The sequence below is a fragment of the Oncorhynchus keta genome, chromosome 17 (assembly GCF_023373465.1).
Source record: "Oncorhynchus keta strain PuntledgeMale-10-30-2019 chromosome 17, Oket_V2, whole genome shotgun sequence".
NCBI lineage: Eukaryota > Metazoa > Chordata > Actinopteri > Salmoniformes > Salmonidae > Oncorhynchus > Oncorhynchus keta.
The window spans coordinates 43233784-43249484 of record NC_068437.1 but is presented as its reverse complement, the minus strand read 5'-3'; the positions used below and the strand labels follow the sequence as shown (position 1 = coordinate 43249484).

General features: G+C 42.9%; 1 protein-coding gene across 2 annotated transcripts in view; it reads left to right on the top strand.

Annotated features, from left to right (window-relative positions):
• The window catches only part of mical2b (microtubule associated monooxygenase, calponin and LIM domain containing 2b), a 99441-nt gene that overhangs the window by 18470 nt on the left and 65270 nt on the right, over nt 1–15701 (top strand). For both annotated transcript variants that reach the window (XM_052466111.1, XM_052466110.1), the window contains exons 3-7: nt 3662–3869; nt 4814–4930; nt 9092–9193; nt 12225–12380; nt 12906–13006. In XM_052466111.1, the coding sequence (XP_052322071.1) occupies nt 3662–3869; nt 4814–4930; nt 9092–9193; nt 12225–12380; nt 12906–13006 (684 nt within the window). The remainder of the gene's footprint in view (nt 1–3661; nt 3870–4813; nt 4931–9091; nt 9194–12224; nt 12381–12905; nt 13007–15701) is intronic.

Sequence of the window (15701 nt, the reverse complement as noted above, 5' to 3'; positions counted from 1 at the left end):
CTCCCCAGACCTTAATCCCATTGAGAACAAATTCCATGGACAACTATTTTCTTGCCTCCCATTTTTAAGTGGGATTATGGTTTTTGTTTTACATTGCTGTAGTGACTGGAATAGTTTTGGTTCTTATGCTTGCTTGTTTATGTACCAAATTTAGATTTGCATATCCTATTCATTCAGAATGGTTCTCACCCGAGTGGCGCAACGGTCTAAGGTACTGCATCTCAGTGCTTGAGGTGTAACTAAAGACACCCTGGTTCGATTTCGGGCTGTATTGCAACTGGCCGTGATTGGGAGTCCCATAGGGTGGTGCACAATTGGCCCAGTGTCGTCTGGGTTTGGTCGTCATTGTAAATAATTTTAATTTGTTCTTAACTGACTTGCCTAGTTAAATAAATGTACACAGGGATATTGTAATATACGCTCGCATTCCATATGGGTAATTCGCTTGAGTATGTCAGTTGTATTGAATTGTTGACCCTCCATACCTTTGGAAAGCATGGCCTTCTATATTTCATAAATTCAACATACAGTACCAGCCAAGTTTGGACACCTACTCATTCAAGGGTTTTCCTTTATTTTCTACAAGGTAGAAGAATAGTGAAGACATCAAAACTATGAAATAACACATGAAATCATGTAGTAACCAAAAAAGTGTTAAATCAATCGATATGTTTTATATTTGAGATTCTTCAAAGTATTCACCCTTTGTCTTGATGACAGCTTGGTGCACTCTTGGCATTCTCTCAACCAGCTTCATGAGGAATGTTTTCCAACCGTCTTGAAGGAGTTCCCACACATGCTGACCACTTGTTTGCTGCTTTTCCTTCACTCTGCGGTCCCACTCATCCCAAACAGTTGGGTTGAGGTTGGGTGATTGTGGAGGCCAGGTCATCTGATGCAGCACTCCATCGCTCTCCTTGGTCAGATAGCCCTTACACAGCCTAGAGGTGTGTTGCGTCATTGTCCTGTCGACAACAAAAATTATAGTCCCACTATGGGCGAACCATATGGGATGGCATATTGCTGCAGAATGCGGTGGTAGCCATGCTGGGTTAAGTGTGCCTTGAATTCTAAATAAATCAATGAGTCAACAGCAAAGCACCATCACACTTCCATGCTACACGGTGGGAACCACACGTGCAGAGATCATCCGTTCACCTACTCTGCGTCTCGGACTCAGCGGTTGGAACAAAATCTCAAATTTAGAATCCCGAGAAAGGACAGATTTCCACCGGTCTAATGTCCATTGCTCGTGTTTCTTGGCTGAAGCAAATCTCTTCTTATTCGTGTCCTTTAGTAGAGGTTTCTTTGCAGCAATTCCACCATAAGGCCTGATTCATGGTCTCCTCTGAACAGTTGATGTCTGTTACTTGAACTCTGCTGCCCAAATAAATGTAATCCTGAGGTGCAGTTAACTAATGAATGTTTCCGTTGTAACAGAGGAAACTCTTTCTTTCCTGTGGCGGTCTTCGTGAGAGCCAGGTTCATCATAGCACTTGTTGGTTTTTGCACTTTCAAAGTTCTTGACATTTTCCGTATTGACTGACCTTCACGTCTTAAAGTAATGATGGACAGTCCTTTCTCTTTGCTTATTTGAGCATAATAGGGCTAACTTCTGTATACCCCCCTACCTTGTCACAAAACAACTGATTGGCTCAAACGCATTAAGAAAAATAAATTCCACAAATGTACTTTTAAACAAGGAACACCTGTTTAATTGAAATGCATTCCAAGTGACTACCTCATGAGGCTGGTTGAGAGAATGCAATGGGTGGCACCTTGTGAGAATCTCAAACGTAAAATATATTTTAGTTAACACTTATTTTTTTTGGTTAGTACATGATTCCATATGTTATTTCATAGTTTTGTTGTCTTCACTATTATTCTACAATATAGTACAAATAAAGAACCCCTGGAATGTGTGTGTGTGTGTGTGTGTGTGTACAAACTTTTTACTGGTACTGTATTTGTTAAGTAGTGCAGCAGTATTAAGGGATCTTGGATTTCATGTGTGCCCAGGGACCCATGAACCAATCAGGGTTGGGTTTTGTGTCTGAAAGTGATGAAATATCACCATGTGTTTACATTGTACAGATGTTAACAAAACATGTTCATTATGAAATTAGGCCTGGTCTTTTGTGAAATCCCTCATCTGGGCATCGTGTCTGAACCTGAATGGGACTGGATACACCTCTGTATGGAAGCACCAGTTTCTCACAGCTGCAGTGTAGACAAAATAGACTTCTAAGTAAACACGGAAACTTGTATTTTGCCAGACCTTTAAAAACACTGCTGTCTCATGTGGGTAAACACCTGAGTATTGGCCCTGCCAGACTTGCAAGACTTAACTCATCATCCTTATTGTTGTGTCCAGTAAAAGTGACACAATTGTTCCCCCCTTGACCTCTTATGGTGCGATGTGTGTAGGGTTCATGACAAGCTCTGGAAACGGTACACAACAACGTGAGCGCTGACTCCAGCATTCTCTAAGAATAGCCCAAAACCCACAGCTCCACACAGAGCCAAATAACACTATCGTTTCCATATCCCAGTGACAATCATTCACCTTATACAGAGCCACATTAGGACCAATTAATTCCTTTCATTCCAACAGTTCATTGTCACCTTTGTTTGGTCTAAATGGGCTTTAATTCTGTTGAATACTATGCATGCTGAGATTTTGCAAGCTGTGTAGTTGAAATACCACAGGTCAAGTCTCTAGTAATAACAACCTCATGAATGGCACGGGAGGACTTAGTTTGACTGGAATCAGCTGACCCCTTTCAGCAACGCTGGTTGTCTGAGACAAATCCACCATAATGCAAAGCAGACATCCATGCACCATGTCCAAGTGCGGTCAGTCAAACCCACCACACTCGGGGCCCGGACTAGCCTAGTAACCTTCAAATACCTGACACTCAGATGTTTGAGTCCAAATCGACTCTAAACACACATTGTGGTTTGTGGCGTCTTTCTGTTACCAAACTTTTGAATCTTCAAGTAAATGTGGTTTGTAATATTTCCTGTGGAATTTGTTAGTCGTCCTTGTGCATAGTGTTGGTGTATGGTCTATTTAACTTTGCAATCATTGTTTTTTTGTTTTTGCGTACTCAGATTTTTCACTTTAATAATGTGTCCGCATCCTTCTGTTACCGTGGAGTTGCCCACATGACAAGCCAACAACTACGGCATCTCAATGCTCTGTCATGCCTTCAGAGGGCAGTGGATCACACCAGTGAAATGACTGAAGTGGTTCTGTTGTATTGTAGAATATGAAACCTGATTCATAATATATATGCCATTTAGCAGACGCTTTTATCCAAAGCGACTTACAGTCATGTGTGCATACATTCTACGTATGGGTGGTCCCGGGAATCGAACCCACTACCCTGGCGTTACATGCGCCATGCTCTACCAACTGAGCTACAGAAGGACCTATATGCTGTATTGGTATGTTCTCCTTATGAGGCCTTGTTTTAATCTTTTGATGTTTAATATCAGAGGTTGCAATACAATAGAACTAATGTTGAGGTTTTATGTAGCTAATAGCATTTTCTGTAATCTCACCTAATTTCACCTCCTGCTACAGTTTGTTGATCATGTGAGATGTTTTAATTACAGTTTGTATTGTACACTGATGACGAAGTGTGTCTCTCTCAAGTGTCTGATCATTGGAGGGGGCCCCTGTGGTCTGCGTACGGCCATTGAGCTGGCTCTGCTGGGGGCCAAGGTGGTGGTGATAGAAAAGAGGGACACCTTCTCCAGGAACAACGTGCTGCATCTGTGGCCCTACACCATCCATGACCTCAGGGGCCTCGGGGCCAAGAAGTTCTACGGCAAATTCTGTGCTGGAGCCATAGACCACATCAGTAAGTATTGTACTGCTAATATCATTCTTCATCTCATAGGAAATGATGTTAAGTAATGTTATTCTTCCTTGTTTTGGTGTTCTGCTGGGGAAAACTGACGGAAGTTGAATGTGGCTGAAATATTTATCAGATGGTAACATTGTTACGTGATCTCTTCCTCACTCACTCCACGTTCTACAGTTGGATTTCTTTTTAAATATATATCTGGCTTGCTCTGCTAAGAAATCTGACGTGCGTGTGTGAGCGTTATCTCCCTGCAACTGCCGTGCCTTAGATAACAACATGCAAAGTGGAGGAGCCCATGAATGCAAATGCTGTGTGTTTCAAAACCACTGCTGAGACAAACTGGCCTTCTGGTGTCATTTATCGGAACATTTGGCAACTGGGTGAAATATCCCCCCCCCGGAAATGTTTCTATAGAGATGTCCATCTTGTTCCTATGAGGCTTATTCTATCCCCATGTATGATATGCTGCCTTTCCTGACCCTCTACTTTAGTAACATAGTCCTAAATACTCGCTGATATGGACAATGTTTCTCAGGTTAACTTGTAAAGTTGAAAACAATAGACTTACCAGCTGCTAGCTAGCTACACCTCAGAATGTAGTATCAGTTCACTAACCCTTTATCTTGAAGCCTAACAAGGCCACAGGTTATTAGACTAATTGTGTGTAGTTGGATAAGTGTTGTCAATTCTAAACTGTGGTTCTTGCCTTGAATGCTGATTGGCTAACAGCCGTGGTACATCAGACCGTATACCAAGAGTATGACCAAAAGTTTAGTTTTACTGCTCTAATTACATTGGTAACCAAATTTTAATAGCAATAAGGCACCTCAGGCTTGTGGTATATGGCCAATACACCACGGTTTAGCTGTGGTATGTTGGCTATATACCACACCCCCTCTGGCCTTGTTGCTTAAATTATACTTTGTATGTGTCTGAAGGTATTCGCCAGCTCCAGCTCATGCTACTGAAGGTCTCCCTCATTGTGGGGGTGGAGGTCCATGTCAACGTGGAGTTTGTCAAACTGTTGGAGCCACCGGAGAACCAGGAGAATGAAGGTGACTCTTTTGGTTCAGTCAGAAAATACAGCGTTTCCCACCCCTGGAAAGGAACTGGTCGTGTTTTTCATCTTTCTGTCGAACACATTTCACTCCAACACAGTGATATCAGGTCCAGCATCAGTCTGTGAAAGCATGGTTCAGCATTTTAAACCTCCGTGCCATGTTAACATAACCTTGGCAATCAGCACTAGACAGCTAGTGTTTACAACTGTTTGTTTCATGCTTAAATGTTTTTTAGAAATCTGCTTTTTACATTTCTGTTAATTATTGTTCATATTGAGTTTGTATGGTTAACACTTGCTGATTTTCATCAGTTGACTGCACCAGGTCTTTCTCTCCCTCAAACCCTGGTACTTGATCAAAATTACATCACACGCCGCAGATGGATTGGCTACTTCTCAATCTTGTGTTCTTGATTTAGAAACACGTGCTCGCATAATTCCATTTACGAGTAGATGCTGCCTCTAGGTCTGCAGTGAAGTGCATATGCTTTGTAGGTCAGTTTTGCCTAATTTTAGTTGATGCAAAATCAAATTTGTCACATACACATGGTTAGCAATTTTTGTTGAATGACGTGCCATAACGCCTTCTGTATTCTGTAAAGGCAGCCATATATCTGAGGCATTATTATTACCATGAGCGTGAGGTGACCTGAACTGGGGGCTCCATGTACAGTTGAAATCCTAAATTTTAAAGTCATTAAACCTTGTTTTTCTAACCACTCCACACTTTTCTTGTTAACAAACTATAGTTTTGGCAAGTCGGTTAGGACACCTACTTTGTGCATGACAAGTAATTTTTCCAACAATTGTTTACAGACAGATTATTTCACTTAATCACAATTCCAGTGGGTCAGAAGTTAACATACACTAAATTGACTGTGCCTTTAAAATAAAGGCCTTTCAAGGCCTACCTTTAAATCATGGAAAAATCTAATGAAATCAGCCAAGTCTTCAGAAAGTAAATTGTGGACCACCACAAGTCTGGTTCATCCTTGGGAGCAATTTCCAAACGCCTGAAGGTACCACATTTATCTGTACAAACAATAGTACACAAGTATAAACAGGAAGGAGATGCATTCTGTCTCCTAGAGATGAACGAACGTACCTTGGTGCAAATCAATCCCAGAACAACAGCAAAGGACCTTGTCAAGATGCTGGAGGAAACCGGTACAAAAGTATCTATATCCACAGTAAAAACGAGTCCTATATCGACATAACCTGAAAGGCTGCTCAGCAAGGAAGAAGCCACTGCTCCAAAACCGCCATTAAAAAGCCAGACTACGGTTTGCAACAGCACATGGCTTCAATCGATTGTACTTTTTGGAGAAATGTCCTTGGTCTGATGAAACAAAAATAGTTCTGTTTGGCCATAATGACCATTGTTATGTTTGGAGGAAAAATGGGGAGGCTTGCAAGCAGAAGAACACCATCCCAACCGTTTATCACGGGGGTGGCAGCATCATGTTGTGGCGGTGCTTTGGTGCAGGAGGGACTGGTGCACTTCACAAAATATATGTCATCATGAGGGGAAATTATGTGGTTATATTGAAGCAACATCTCAAGACATCAGTCAGGAAGATAAAGCTTGGTCGCAATTGGGTCTTCAAAATGGACAATGACCCCAAGCATACTTTCCAAGTTGTGGAAAAATGGCAAGGTATTGGAGTGGCCATCACAAAGCCCTGACCTCCATCCTTTAGAAAATTTGTGGGCAGAACTGGAAAAGCGTGTGCGAGCAAGGAGGCCTACAAACCTGACTCCGTTACACCAGCTCTGTCAGGAGGAATGGGCCAAAATTCACCCAACTTATTGTGGGAAGCTTGTGGAAGGCTACCCAAAAAGTTTGACCCAAGTTAAACCATTTAAAGGCAATGCTACCAAATACTAATTGAGTGTATGTAAACTTCTGACCCGCTGGGAATGTGATGAAAGAAATAAAAGCTGAAATCATTCTCTACTATTATTCTGACATTTCAAATTCTTAGTGGTTATCCTAACTGACCCAAGACAGGTAATTATTACTAGGATTAAATGTCAGGAATTGTGAAACTGAGTTTAAATGTATTTGGCTAAAGCGTATGTAAACTTCTGACTTCAACTGTACATATATCAGTAATGTAAGATATGTAAACATTTTATTAAGAGTGCATTGTATAAAGTGACTAGTGATCCATTTATTCAAGTGGCCAGTGATTGGCTCTCAATGTAGGCAGCAGCCTCTGTTAGTGATTGCTGTTTAGCAGTCTGATGGCATTGAGATGGAAGCTGTTTTTAGTCGCTCGGTCCCAGCTTTGATGCACCTGTACTGACCTCGCCTTCTGGATTGGGTATCTGTGTAAACGGGCAGTGGCTCAGGTGGTTGATATCCTTGATGATCTTTTTGCTATATGTGTCATGGAGGGCAGGTAGTTTGCCCCCAGTGATGTGTTGTGCGAACCGCACCACCCTCTGCAGTTGAGGGCGGTGCAGTTGCCGTACCAGGCTGCAATACAGCCCGACGGGATGCTCTCGATTTGTGCATCTGTAAAAGTTTGTCAGGGTTTTGTGTGACAAGCCAAATTTCTTCAGCCTCCTGAGGTTGAAGAAGTGCTGTTGCGTCTTCACCACTGTCTGTGTGGGTGGACCATTTCAGTTTGTCTGTGACGTGTACACCGAGGAACTTAAAATGTTCCACCTTCTCTACTGCTTTCTCCTCGATGTGGATGGTGAGGGGGGATGCTCCTTCTGCTGTTTCCTGAAGTTCAAGATCATCTCCTTTGATTTGTTGACGTACCAGTCAAAAGTTTGGACACCTATTCATTCTAGGGTTTTTCTTTATTTTTAATATTTTCTACATTGTAGGTTAATAGTGACGACATCAACGATGAAATGACACCTATGGAATCATGTAACCAAAAAAAGTGTTAAACAAATCCAAAATATATTTGAGACACCTTTCAACATCAACTTTTCAGAGGAGACTGTGTGAATCAGACCTTCATGATTGAATTGCTGCAAAGTAACCACTACTAAAGGACACCAATAACAAGAGACTTGTTTGGGCCAGGAAACCCGAGCAATGTACATGAGACCAGTGGAAATCTGTCCTTTCATCTGATGAGTCCAAATTTGACATTTTTGGTTCCAACCTCTGTCTTTGTGAAGCGCAGAGTAGGTGAACAATTGATCTCTGCATGGGTGGTTCTCACCATGAAGCATGGAGGAGGTGGTGTGGGGGTGCTTTGCTGGTAACACTTGGTGAATTATTTAGTATTCAAGGCACACTAAACCAGCATGACTGCCACAGCATTCTGCATCAATTTGCCAGTCCCACTAAGCACAAACCAGATGGGCTATCATTTGTTTTTCAACAGGACAATGACTGAACACACCTCCAGGCAGTGTAATGGCAGCCAACAAGTGCTCAGCATATGTGGGAACTCCTTGAAGATTGTTAAAGCATTCCAGGTGAAGCTGGTTGAGAGAGTGCCCAGAGTGTGCAAAGCTGTCGAGGCAAAGGGGGGTTACTTTGAAGAATCTCAAAATAGATTTTGATTTAACACTTTTGGTTACTACATGATTTCGAAGTTGTCTTAACTATTATTCTACAATGTAAAAAAATAAAAACCCTTGAATGAGTCGGTGTCAACTCATGACTAGTACTGTATATTTCTGAAGCTGAATTCCATAGTCCCTCAGCTGCACTAACTTCCCCACTTGATTTTAAACATTGCATTTGAACAAACCCCGTCTTTTTCTCCAGTTCGTTTTTATACTGTAGCATGTGGTTGTCACTCGACTGATAAAGACTAGCTTAAATTTAGGGTTGCAATGTGTCCTCTGCAGCAGTGATGATGTTCTTAAGTGGGTACCTTAGGAGAATGTGCCGTAGGCACGGTGTATTTCTGTGAGACTGTGGCAGAAGTGTTGAGCTGATATGGAGAGGTTCTCTGTTTCTCTCTGTGTCATCGCTACTTACCACGCTGCGTTGTGAAAGATTACAAGCAAGACTTCAGCTATTTATAGTTGGAGACAACTTAGCTATGTATTTAAGTGCCTTCACATTAATCAAAAAGCACAAATAACAAATGCAACCTTAACAGTAATGGAAAATGTTGACTATATATTGCTGTATTGTTATGGTTTGCCACTGCCAACTATGTTGTCCTTTTCCCAGGGCCTGGATGGAGAGCAGAGATCAGACCAGAAAACCACCCCCTCGTTGACTTTGACTTTGACGTGGTGATTGGCGCAGATGGACGCAGAAACACGCTAGACGGTGAGAAGAACACATGATGGAGAAGTTATTTGCTCTACACACAATGTTTGACTGTAAACATTTTAAAGCTGTCTGTAAGATTCTTGGGCATGGCTGAAGTTGCACACCTGAACAATGTATAAGCCTGGTCTTGGAAACATGTTCAACTAAAGGGGCAAAAACAACAATTTGTCCCTTAGCTTGCCAGTCATAAACACTTTATGGTCATAAAATGCTTTCAATTTCAATAATGTCTTAAGGGGTAAAGTACAATAGAACTGCACACAAGGTGTTCCAGGATGTGAGAGAACATGCCTGAGGGAATAAGTTGTACTGGGCTATTAACCTACATTTTTGTAAAATAAAAAGTCGTAATTAAACAACTAATTGACCGACATTTAATTTGTATTTTTTCGAGCCCAACACTCTGTTTCTCTAGAGAAATCCAATCATTCACAAGATAAATCAAGAAGTATGTAGGACGCTGGGCTGAAGGGAGTTGTAATTTTCATTAAGCAAATATTCAACCTAGTTTAACACTAACTTGGTAATTAACTACAGTGACCATAATCCATTGCACCTGTTTTTTCCAAGTCAGCCAGAGATGAATACACTTTTGTCTGCTATACATTAGGTTAGCTACACGCAGACCATGAGAGAGGGATGAACACAACGATGAGAGAGAGGGGGATCGAGACAGTTCGTGAAGTATGCCTTATCTGCTTTGAGGAACTAGTAAAACGTTTGTCAGACAGCTTTGCAGCATACTTTGGCAGGCTAGCCTAGCTAAATTGGATGACTGAAGACTGCACAAAGATAACATTGGGTGGCTGCTACTGCCTGAACAGAGAGAGATCTATCTTCACATCTCTGCTCAGGCAGTAGCAGCCTGAGATATATATATTGCTCAAAAAAAGAAAGCGAACACTAAAATAACACCTAGATCTGAATGAATGAAATATTGTTATTATACTTTTTTCTTTACATAGTTTAATGTATTGACAACAAAATCACACAAAAATGATCAATGGAAAATAAATGTATCAATCCATGGAGGTCTGGATTTGGAGTCACACTCAAAATTAAAGTGGAAAACCACACTACAGGCTGATCCAACTTTGATGTAATGTCCTTAAAACAAGTCAAAATGAGGCTCAGTAGTGTGTGTGGCCTCCACGTGCCTGTATGACCTCCCTACAATGCCTGGGCATGCTCCTGATGAGGTGGCAGATGGTCTCCTGAGGGATCTCCTCCCAGACCTGGACGAAAGCATCCGCCAACTCCTGGACAGTCTGTGGCGTTGGTGGATGGAGCGAGACATGATGTCTCAGATGTGCTCAATTGGATTCAGGTCTGGGGAACGGGCAGGCCAGTCCATAGCATCAATGCCTTCCTCTTGCAGGAACAGCTGACATGAGGTCGAGCATTGTCTTGCATTAGGAGGAACCCAGGGCCAACAGCACCAGCATATGGTCTCAACAAGGGGTCTGAGGATCTCATCTCGGTACCTAATGGCAGTCAGGCTACCTCTGGCGAGCACATGGAGGGCTGTGCGGCCCCCCAAAGAAATGCCACCCCACACCATTACTGACCCACCGCCAAACCGGTCATGCTGGAGGATGTTGCAGGCAGCAGAACGTTCTCCACGGCGTCTCCAGACTGTCACGTCTGGCACGTGCTCAGTGTGAACCTGCTTTCATCTGTGACGAGCACAGGGCGCCAGTGGCGAATTTGCCAATCTTGGTGTTCTCTGGCAAATGCCAAACGTCCTGCACGGTGTTGGGCTGTAAGCACAACCCCCACCTGTGGACGTCGGGCCCTCATACCACCCTCATGGAGTCTGTTTCTGATCATTTGAGCAGACTCATGCACATTCGTGGCCTGCTGGAGGTCATTTTGCAGGGCTCTGGCAGTGCTCCTCCTTGCACAAAGGCGGAGGTAGCGGTCCTGCTGCTGGGTTGTTGCCCTCCTACGTCCCCTGATGTACTGGCCTGTCTCCTGGTAGCGCCTCCATGCTCTGGACACTACGCTGACAGACACAGCAAACCTTCTTTCCACAGCTCGCATTGATGTGCCATCCTGGATGAGCTGCACTACCTGAGCCACTTGTGTGGTTCTCATGCTACCACTAGAGTGAAAGCATCGCCAGCATTCAAAAGTGACCAAAACATCAGCCAGGAAGCATAGGAACTGAGAAGTGGTCTGTGGTCACCACCTGCAGAACCACTCCTTTTATTGGGGGTGTCTTGCTAATTGCCTATAATTTCCAACTGTTGTCTATTCCAATTGCACAACAGCATGTGAAATGTATTGTCAATCAGTGTTGCTTCCTAAGTGGACAGTTTGATTTCACAGAAGTGTGATTGACTTGGAGTTACATTGTGTTTAAGTGTTCCCTTTATTTTTTTGAGCAGTGTATATATATATTGTACTACTTAAATAAGAAGTTACTATGAGGTCTACAGTATGTGGATATGACAGACAATGGAACATTTTCATTGTTTTGGCAATTGAATGTTCACTATTTTTGGCTTTGTAATTTCTATTAAAAAGCTATAAAATCATGTTACATAAAAATGAAATCAAGCCATGATAATTTTAGAGTACTTGTCTTCATCTGCAGTTAACCTGCACTATCTAGAGTTAACTTTGACCTGTGTCAGAGCACATTACCCAGAATTCTCCCGGAGAAGATGAACAGCTGGTATACAGATGGAATCTGGTCATGTGACTGGTGAAAGTCTATTACACTACTTGGATCAGTCTTGAGTGTAGTCTGTATCTAAAAAAGAAAATGCATGGGTTCGTTGTCAACCAGACAGGAGTATTGCTCAGACAAAGTTTGAAGGTAGTATTTTAAAATGCCCCTAATGCTTTTTGATCTATGTCATTACCTTAACCTTTATCAGCCTGTATTTCCTTAACAATATGTAATAACATTATTGATCCGACTTATTGCAATCTGACTCAGTTTAATCTGGTATAAAATGATTAACTTCCTAGATGTTCAGTGTCAGCAGAAAGAATAACAATGCTTTGCCGCATACTGTAGGTTTCAGGAGGAAAGAGTTCCGGGGCAAGCTGGCCATAGCCATCACAGCCAACTTCGTTAACAGGAATACCACAGCCGAGGCCAAGGTGGAGGAGATCAGCGGCGTGGCCTTCATCTTCAACCAGAAGTTCTTCCTGGAGCTCAAAGAAGAAACCGGTGAGTCATCTCACAAACCTTCTGTACCTCTCCCCTGGGCATTGACCTCCTAGCCAAGCCTTGGACCTGTTTGTGCGGTCTTTCCAACTCTTATGGTCATTGATGTGCGATCAGGCTGATTTACCTGGAATGGTGATACCCTAGGTGTCATCACATCAGTCCATTGGGAACCGCAATAAAATGTTTTAATCCATGAAACCAGTGTGTCTCCTACAAAGGGAGTGTTTTGCTGAAGTACCAGCAGATGAAATGTTTCCCATGCTCACACACCATGGAGGATCTAGTGCTGCTGATTCGAGCAGCCTGCTTGGCTTTGTGAGGTTCAACAGTGTGTGATGACAGGCTGGAATCTCCTCCCCTCAAATCCCCTCTTAATGAAAGGGTTGTGTACCATCACTCACGTTGGTCATGATACACACCGCATTTGGAACATGATCCTCCCACTGACCGTGTCACACCATTTGGTTGTATGGTCAACATGACTGACAGTTGTTTATGAAGCTTTGTGTTGCGTTGTGATTGTAGGGATTGATCTGGAGAACATTGTGTACTACAGAGACAACACGCACTACTTTGTGATGACTGCAAAGAAGCAGAGTCTGCTGGACAAGGGAGTCATCATTCATGTGAGTTTTGTTTTGCTACTTTGTGCTCAATATGCCACTCTCCCACAGCGCAGGTATTTACAGCTGTGCCATTGTGCCCCATCTACCAGAGGGTGCCAAATCGCAGCCATGGCATTAAACTGGGAATAAAAACACAAGACTAGATGTATTTGAGCGGGTAAAATGTGTTGCTGGGTGAGAAGGATGTGTTGGGGGCACAATGGCACAGCTGTAAATACCTGCGCTGTGGGAGAGTGGCATTAGCGAGACGTGTGGGGCGGTGGAAGCTAAAAATCAAATTTTATTTGTCACATACACATGGTTAGCAGACGTTAATGCGAGTGTAGCAATATGCTTGTGCTTCTAGTTCCGACCATGCAGTAATATCTAACAAGTAATCCAAGAATTTCACAACTACTTGATATACACACACAAGTGTAAAGGAATGAATATGTTCATAAAGATATATGAATGAGCGATGGCCGAACAGCATAGGCAAGATGCAGTAGATGGTATAGAGTACATTTGAGATGAGTATTGTAGGGTATGTAAACATTATTTAAAGTGGCTAGTGATACATATATTACATTTTTCATTATTAAAGTGGCTAGAGGTGAGTCAGTATGTTGGCAGCAGCCACTCAATATTAGTGATGGCTGTTTAACAGTCTGGCCTTGAGATAGAAGCTGTTTTACAGTCTCTCGGTCCCAGCTTTGATGAACCTGTACTGACCTTGCCTTCTGGATGATAGCGGGGTGAACAGGCAGTGGTTGTTGATGATTTGTATGGCCTTCCTGTGACATCGGGTGGTGTAGGTGTCCTGGAGGGCAGGTAGTTTGCACCCGGTGATGCGTTGTACAAACCTTATTACCCTCTGGAGAGCCTTACGGTTGTGGGCGGAGCAGTTGCCGTACCAGGTGGTGATACAGCCTGACAGGATGCTCTCGATTGTGCATCTGTAAAAGTTTTTGTTCACCACGCTGTCTGTGTGGGTGGACCAATTCAGTTTGTCCGTGATGTGTACGCAGAGGAATTTAAAACTTTCCACCTTCTCCACTACTGTCCCGTCGATGTGGATAGGTGGCTGCTCCCTCTGCTGTTTCCTGAAGTCCACAGTCATCTCCTTTCTTTTGTTGACGTTGAGTGTGAGGTTATTTTCCTGACACCACACTCCGAGGGCCCTCACCACCTCCCTGTAGGCCATCTCATCGTTGTTGGAAATCAAGCCTACCACTATAGTGTCATCTGCAAACTTGATGATTGGGTTGGAGGTTGTTAGAGGAATTCTAAATTCCTATATGTTTTGTAGCCAAAACCAAATTCACACTCTCTCTATTTCATAATAAGATGTAAGTTTATCATTTATGCATGAAATAGATGGAGACCAGTCTTAAAAGTCAGTTAACAGCATTTAATTCAAGAGAGTACTGACTCAAAATACAAAGAACATTACATTTTAAGGAGAGAACATAAAATGACGTCATCAGTTTCTCACAGTAGCGCAGTGTCTTCAGGACTGGAGACTGTCTTCTACTCCCCTCATAAAACAAACATTCCAATCTGTCTAAAAGATATACTCTCCTCTACTAATGGAACATAAAACAAACATTTTTATCTGTCTAAAGAGATATGCCATCCCTCTCCCTTAAACCCGCAAGGTACAGACAATTAATTCATTTTACTTACATTTTCAGTAACAGCTTAACCAAGAACCCATACATTTCATACCATAACATAATAGTATTCAAATAAATGGTTCTAATTTAAATAAATGTATACATAATCATTTCAACTATAATTTCTTCCAACAGAGGTGTGCATGGCCACACAGTCATGGGTGAACAGGGAGTACAGGAGAGCTGAGAACGCACCCTTGTGGGGCCCCAGTGTTGAGGATCAGCGGGGTGGAGATGTTTCCTACCCTCACCACCTGGGTGCGGCCCCGTCAGGAAGCTTAATGAAGATTTTGGAGGGTACTATGGTGTTAAATGCTGAGCTGTAGTCAATGAACAGCATTCTCTCATAGGTATTCCTCTTGTCCAGATAGGTTAGGGCAGTGCGATTGCGTCTGTGAACCTATTGGGGCGGTAAGCAAATTGGAGTGGGTCTAGGGTGTCAGGTAGGGTGGAGGTGTTTATGGTCCTTGACCAGTCTCTCGAAGCACTTCACGATGATGAAGTGAGTGTTACGGGGCAATAGTCGTTTAGTTCAGTTACCTTAGCTTTCTTGGGAACAGGAATAATGGTGGCCCTCTTGAAGCATGTGCAAACAGCAGACTGGGATAAAGTTTGATTATGTCCGTAAACACACCAGCCAGCAGTTCTGCGCATGCTCTGAGGAAGCGGCTGGGGATGCCGTCTGGGCTGGCAGCCTTGCGAGGGTTAACTAATTTAAATGTTTTACTCCCGTTAGCTGCAGTGAAGGAGAACCCGCAGGTTTTTGGTAGCGGGCTGTCAGTTGCACTGTATAGTTTAGTTTGTCTGGGAGCAAGATATCGAGGTCCGCGGCGGGGCTGGTTTTCCTTTTGTAGTCCGTGATTGACTGTAGACCCTGCCACATACCTCTCCTGTCTGAGCCGTTGGATTGCGACTCTACTTTGTCTCTATACCGACACTTAGCTTGTTTGATTGCCTTGCGGAAGGAATAGCTACACTGTTTATATTCGGTCATGTTTCCATTCGCCTTGCCCTGATTTAAACGCGTTTAACTAGACGTG